The sequence below is a fragment of the Spermophilus citellus genome (assembly GCF_964194105.1).
Source record: "Spermophilus citellus genome assembly, chromosome: 2".
Taxonomy (NCBI): Eukaryota; Metazoa; Chordata; class Mammalia; order Rodentia; family Sciuridae; genus Spermophilus; species Spermophilus citellus.
Window position 1 is genome coordinate 197,394,990 of NC_138183.1, and position 7,896 is coordinate 197,402,885.

Genomic DNA, 7,896 nt, shown 5'->3' on the forward strand with positions numbered 1-7,896 from the left:
ACCACACATCCTGGGGGCTGGTGTGATTGTAAAGGGAAGAATGCATCTGTGCTGCTCAGTTTCCCTTGAATGAAGGAGAGTGCAAGGTTAAGGATTCAGGAGCACCACCTTAGGCTGAATGCCATCTGATCTAACTTTTCCCAGTATTTTCATCTGTATTTGCTCCCCCCCAAATATTTCCACTTTAACAGTTTCTCTTTGTGTCCTTAGGATAAGTTGAAATGCATGATGATAAGATTTCTAGAAATGTTGAAAAAGTAGTTTTCAAAATATTTGACTACCTTCAGTAACTTAGTGTAAACTTTTGACAGATACTATCCTTTTTAAGATTTTGTGGTGTTTTCATAGATTTCTTTTATTTCTATTCCTCACAGAAAGAGATTTTTAAGAGAGAAAACATTTTATTTGGAAATATACAGTATTGCACGCTATTTATCATTTTAACAACATGTACTCACAGAGGAGAAAAGCAAAAACACTCGCTCTTGAATTTGTTTGGTCTTCACCCCATAGATGATAGGATTGAGCATAGGGGGCACCACCACATAGAGGTTAGCCACTAGGATGTGGATGTGGCGAGGGATGGTTTTGCCTCCAAAGCGATGGGCAAAAAATGAAAAGAATGCTGGTGTATAGAACATAAGGATGACGCAGATGTGGGAACCACATGTGTTAAGGGCCTTAAATCTGGCAGCCCAGGAAGGGATCTGAAACACTGTGCAAAGTATCATTATGTAAGACATAATGATGAAAACTATATCCATCCCTGTAGAGAGGAGGGCCACAGTCAGGCCATATATTATGTTGACATTGATATTGTCACATGCCAATCTGGCAATGCCCATGTGCTCACAGTAGGAATGAGGAATGATGTTTTTCCCACAATATAAAAGTCGGTATACCAGGAAGATGAATGGACAGCAGATGAAAAAGCTCCTGACCATAGCCGCAATGCCAATCTTACCAATGACTGAGGAGGTGAGGACTGTGGTATATCTCAGTGGGTAACAGATGGCCACATAACGATCGAAAGCCATAGCCAGGAGGATAGCAGATTCTGCCACAAAGATGAAGTGTATGAAGAACATCTGGGCCACACAGCTACCAAATGATATATCTGTGGAATGGAACCAGAAGATGGCCAGCATCTTGGGAGCTGTGGCTGTGGAGAGAAGGGTGTCTGCTAAGGCCAGCATGGAGAGGAAGAGATACATGGGCTCATGGAGACTGCGCTCAGTTATAATCAGGAAGAGCAGGAAGAGGTTGCCTACTACAGCCACAATGTACATGGAACAGATAGGGATGGAGATCCAGGTATGCAAATCTTCCAGTCCTGGGATTCCAGTCAGGACATACCACACATCCTGGGGGCTGGTGTGGTTGTAAAGGGAAGAATCCATCTGTGCTGCTCAGTTTCCCTTGAATGAAGGAGAATGCAAGGTTAAGGATTCAGGAGCACCACCTTAGGCTGAATGTCATCTGATCTAACTTTTCTCAGTATTTTCATCTGCATGAAATGACAGTAAGATGGATTGCATATCCTAAAATTCTATTTCTCCTCTAACCTAATTAATTATTGTATCTCAGAAAATAATTACCATTTAATAACTGCCCAACATGACATAGAATTACACATTCATAAACTTAAGTCTTTATAATGGCCTTTTGAAAAGACCTCTGCAATAATCCATAATACAGATACATATGAAAAAGGGGCTCCACATACTTTTATACTTTTACCATAGCTCCTACTGGATTCTGTTAGACCGGGTAAATCTAAAATCTTTAATTTTAACCACTATTGTATACTGCCTTTCAAAATAAAACAATATACAAAACTATAGAATCAATGTTTTCATATCCCTGAGGAAAAATAGAATATGAAATGGAGTTTGCTGCTTGTAAGTTGACAACACAGATTTCAAGCAATATAGCACATATGCCCTCTTTTACATTGATTGACCACTGTCTTGATGATAAACCTTATGCCAGTCATTGATAATACACAGTGAATTACACTAATCCCAGTCTGCTAATGAATCCATTCCTCAAAACTGAATGAGACATTAAAAATCTAAAAGATTTGCAATACCAAGTTGAGTTGGGTTTTTACATGTAGGTGCCTAGTATGTGATAAAGAAAAAGCAGTAAATTCTATTACACTTAGGTCACTGATTAAAAATTAGACAATGTTCTTTATATGACGAAGTGCACCATCGCAACAAATAATTCAGTATTTTCACATTAGAAAGCAAATGCAGTCCTTAAACAAAAGGATTAAGAAAATTGGCTGACTATTAGCTCCAAATAAATGTAGAAGACAGAAAGAAAAATGTTTGGTATAAAGGCAGGGTAGCAGATACAACAGTAGGGCAGGATGTACATGTATGTGTGTGCATGCATGTATATGTGTTTGTTTATAGATATAATCATAGGTATAAACATAGACACAATATGTGATTGATAGGTATCTACCATCCTTTCCTAGTTTGTTTATAAGACAAAAGTTAGCTAAAGTTCTTTTTCTCCAAAGTTGTACATGAACTTAAGAAATAATTGGGAAATACTAATGATTGTCACTCAGAGTGACAATTATCAAGAACATGAATAGTAATAAATGGTGGAAAGGATGTAGGGGGAAAGGTACATTCTCACTTTGTTGGTGGGACTGTAGATTAATACAACCACTCTGGAAAGCAGTATGGAGATTTCTGAAACATACAAACAAACAAAAAAATAAACTAAGAATGGAACCACCATATAACCCAATTATACCACTCATTGATGTCTATTCCAAAGATCAAAAATCAGCATACTATAGCAAAAAAGCTACCTCAATGTTTATAGCAGCACAATTCACAGTAGCCAAATTAAACAATCAAGGTTCCCATCAATAAATGAATGGATTGAGAAAATGTAGTATATATACACAACGGACTTTTACTCAATCATAAAAAAATTAAATAATGGGATTTGCTGGTAAACAGATAAAAATGGTAAAAAAAAATCATGCTATGTGGAATAAGTCAGGCTCAGAAGATCAAGGGTTGAACTTTTTTCTCATGTGTGGAAGTTAGAGCAAAATAAGGAAAATAAGGTGGTTGGAGAGGGGATAGTATATCATAAAGATATAAAGGCTATCAGTGGAGTACAAGAGGAGAATGGGAGGGAGGGAGGAAGGAAAGGAAAGGAAAAGAAATATGGAATGTATTCATAAAATCATGTTATATTCATTTTTAAAGGCACCAAAAGGAATTTCACTTTTATGTACATGTAAAAAATACCAATCAAAGTAAAGTAGTACAAGGAAAATTGGTAGAGAAGGGACAATAGAGCGAGCAAAGGAGGGTAGGAGGGAAGAAAAGTCTGGGGAAAGGAGATAGAAATCAAATTCTTTGCTTGTATGATTTTGTCAAAATGAAACTAAAAAATATTTATAATTATAATGCTCTAATAAAAAAAAAGAAATGATTGCCTCTGCGTACCTTGATTTCACTGCAGTTCAATATACTAACCATGTATAGTATAATTTTGCTATCTTTAATTTTTTTCTATTGTGTTAAATGTCCTCAGCTTTCTTTTCACATGATTTGAAATATTTAGACCCTGGACCCAGGGGTGCTTAAACACTGAGCCACATCCCCAGCTCATTTTTTATTTTATTTTATTTTTTATTTTGAGACAAGTCTCATAAGTTGCTTAGGGCCTTGCTAAGTTGTTGAGGCTGGGCTGGCCTGGTACTCTTACCTCAGCGTCCTACGCAGTTGGGATTACAGGGCTGTGCCATGGTATTTGGCTCCCCCTGTTTGTATTATATTTAAATATATAATGCCCAGTTGATCAGCCAGTTTGATTTTGCCTTATGTTGGCATGAGGTTCATTAAAAATATTAGAATAAAAAAGTTAAGATATTTATCTATGCATCTACTTTATGTACATAAGCCAAATATTTTCCCTTTAATCAATAGTCAATATTCTTCAACATTTTTAAATGGGATTTTGATGGTTCAGAGAGAGGAGAGAAGATGAATTCTGAAGTATGCCTGACAGAGATCCATTGCAGAGCCTTGGGAGTGATGAGGATCCTGGGGGCTGGGTTACAGTGAGTGGGGCTTCTTAAGGGCATGAGGCGTGGGCAGCGAATAGTCTGAGTGAAAAGGAAGAAATATAAATAGAGGTGCAAGTGAAGAAAACAAATTATACTGTTCTTCTTTGCCAGTGATCTTTTACTAAAAGGCGAAAGATTTATACGATCTGAAGAGAAAACAGAGTATTAGCCAGTGATCTTTTAGAACACCAAGAACATTTTGGTTTTGATTTGTTTTAACTGCAACATTATCGCCTGTGATTGTTCTGATTATGAGCCTGGGCTCCTTGTAGCATTTCCATCATTCTATAATGGGACTTATGGCATATTCTGACCCATTTAGGAAAAGCAGAAGAATTGACTTTTAGTGCTTGCTTCATCATATTCTGACTGGAGGACACAGAAACAGTCACTTTTCTCTTGCTTATAAAATACCTTAAGGGCTGGGCACCGAGAGGCGCTTGCCTGTAATCCCAGCAGCTCAGGAGGCTGAGGCAGGAGGATCGAGAGTTCAAAGCCAGCCTCAGCAATGGCAGGGCACTAAGCAATTTAGTGAGACCCTGTCTCTAAATAAGATACAAAATAGGATGTGGCTTAGTGGTTGAGTGCCCCTGAATTCAATGCCCAGTACCTCACCACCACCACCAATAAATAAATAAATAAATAAATAAATAAATAAATAAATAAATAAATAAATAAATACATTAGCCTAAAATTCCTTAAAACACTATCAATTTAAAGTGTGAATCAGTTCTGAATAAGTGTTTTAGAATGATAGCTGTATAAGTCAGATATATCTCTATCTAAACAGTGTCCAAAGGCATTAGGCAATTGTAAAATAACCATTATTATGATAAAAAAAATGTTACTTTAAACAAGTTTAACCTTTCTGGACCTCTGGTTTATGGGCTACCAAATTGAGACAAAAGGCACCTAGGGTTTCTTTAAAGACCAAGATGTGTTTTCTTATACTGGGCACAATATATTAATTAAAATCTTCACTCCAAATCTGTCATTTATTTTTAGAAGGCACAAACAAATAGCATAGTGATGGACACATGTTATTCTTGCCCCATCACTAATGTAACACATATATTACATGAGGAATAGAGTTTAAATATCTGATATTCAGACTCTCAATCTGTGCCTAACCCAGAATCTGACAAATAATAAGTACCAGTAAAATTTTTGGAAAAAAAGATATGCACACACGTGTGTATTTACATACACATATTGATTTTAACTACTCCACTTGTTTAACCACTAAGCTTGTTTTTAACTACAAGAAGTTCATTGAATCTATGCAGAACATTCAGATCCACACTCAAAGAACAAAATAACCATTGCACAAACACATTCTAAAAGGAAAAAATATTTATCTCAGATGACCCATTCAATAAAAGAACATAAAAAGATACCACAATTGCAGATCAAATTCAGTTAGAGTTAAGAATAGTACCATATGTGTCAAGACTGAGGAGTATGTGAGATTATTAAGTTGTTGAAAAAATAAGCATCTTCTGCAGTAATCTAACTTTTTCCTCATTGTCATTTTCTATATACCTTTACTGAGTATAACTCAGTTTGCTTACTTGGATTTTCTAGAATCCAGAAGATATTTAACAGTTTGAGAGGAGGAAAAAATGAAAAACAAGGAGATGCCCAAAGCACAGAAAGCATAACTGGAACTATTTATACATCCCTTTAGGAATCTCTTGGATCCAAGATTTTCAGCCCCAGAGGATTGAATTTTTGCTTTTCCCATGAAAGAAGGCCCAGTGCTGGTCCTGGTACATTGTCCACAGGGAGAAGCATCCCTGCTTTCTCTCCTTCTATAATTTTTGCAACTTTTTCTCTAGCTAGCATTCTCAGACACCAAAGTTAACACATAAGTTGCATATCCAGGTTTTTTGTTTGTTTGTTTTTGCGTGTCAAAGTCTCGTGCTAGTAATGCCATATTCTGTTCCCTTGTCAGCATCTGTAAACACAGGTTGTAAGTGCCAAGTATAAGAGAAGGACTCTGTGCTTCTTAGAAGGCACCCAAAAGAGAATTCCCTCATTTTATTGAAGGCTCCTTGGCTCCTGCTCTCTTCTATTGGTCACATGGTAATATTGGTCAGTATTAGAAGCATCAGAAGGATCTAGAAGTACTATCAGCTGCTATAGACATTTCTTTCAGGCTTTGAACAACACTTTACTGAGGAATATAGATGCAGAAAAAAGACATAAATACAAATTTCATGATATTCATGGGATTCAAAATGAACTCCTGCAGATGTTTTCTCATTAACTCATCAATAAGTAAAATTTTTCAAATATTTAGGATAGTCTAGTATTTACTAAGAAGTCCTTAATATATTCTTAACCTATATTAATAGAATTTCCCTAGAAACAGGATGGCTGACCATCAGCTGAAGATGATTAATGCTAGGCAAGTGCCCAGATCCCAGCTAGTCATCTCAACATCTTTGTGCTAACAGACTGAGATAACCTGAGAGACATTAAATGTCCCCTGTATTTCAATGCTTCCCATCAAAAAGTTTTAAAACATAAATAGGTGTTAATTGGGTAGCTTCTTATTACTGTTTCAAATCTATATAAAGATCCCTTACTTATCTTCACACCTATCCTTGGAAAACAAATGAAGAATAGAAAGCATATTAGAGAAAAAGAGATTGAGGAAAGGCTTTGAGGATTCATGTAACAATAGAAATTGACCTGTTCATCTGATTTCTATTTAGTGACTGGAATAAAAAAGAATAGTATCCTTAAGTTGATATCATAAGTTCTTCTGGTAACTTATTTTGATATTTGTCTTCTGTACAATACAAATTAACTCATCTCCTTGAAGAGTCATGAATTCTTTTTTTAATCAGAAGTTTTTGGTAGATACTAATTTCAGACAAATATAATGAACAAGAGGAATGTAATCCAACCTGCTTCTAGTTTAAAACTCACTTCCAATAATAACCTATGCAATATGTTAGTCATTTTTCATGACCTTCAACACATTTAATTTCCCTTACAGAAGTCTGCACACCATTGTCTGAAATCCCAAGACCACATAGTTTGGAAAATTGATTCTTCATATTTTAGAAAAGTTAGATCACATCCTTCATGCTAGTAATGATATCTCAGGAGTGTTTTTTTTCCTGTGTGTGTGTGTGTATGTAAACATACACACACATACATACATATGTATGCATGTATATATGCATATATATCTCTAAAAATTATGTGAATAATTAATCATATATAATAAAGGATTATAAATTCTCTAGCAACACATTATATCAGGTTTGGGCAACACTTTAGGTCAGGTTGTGCTACCCAAAGCTTCAGTTTTCAAATTTCTGTGAATTTGAAAAAAAGGGGGTAAGGGATTGTGGTCCTCTTAATTAAAATTGTGGCAGAACTCTTTAGGGTGCTGAGTGCCTCATGTATTTGAATTTTCATTCAATTTGAATTTTCATCCCATTTCCAGGGTTTGGAAATTTTTCTAGCACTATTTCACTGAAATGTTTATACATGCCTTTAGTGCGTATCTCACTGCCTTCTCACTGTCTTTCTCAATGCCAGTAGTTCTTATATTTGGATACATCACATCTCAGATTTCCTGAATATTCTGGCCATGGCCTCTCATTGTCTTTATTTTTTTGTGTCTAAATTTTCAAGATTACATATCTTGTTTTTGAGGCCTGAAAATTAGTCTTCTGTGTGATCTATTCGTGCAACTTTCAGTAGAAATTTTAGGTTGATTTATTGAAATGAGAGTTCATTTCCAGGACATCTGTTTGGTTATTTTGCAG

General features: G+C 35.7%; 1 protein-coding gene across 1 annotated transcript; it reads right to left on the reverse strand.

Annotated features, from left to right (window-relative positions):
* Window positions 1-440: 440 nt before the first annotated feature.
* Window positions 441-1,400, reverse strand: LOC308642042 (olfactory receptor 52Z1P-like; the record flags this gene model as incomplete). The annotated part of the gene is made up of 1 exon (XM_081280646.1): window positions 441-1,400. The coding sequence occupies one exon, from the start codon at window positions 1,398-1,400 to the stop codon at window positions 441-443; it is 960 nt and encodes a 319-aa protein (XP_081136772.1).
* Window positions 1,401-7,896: the final 6,496 nt, after the last annotated feature.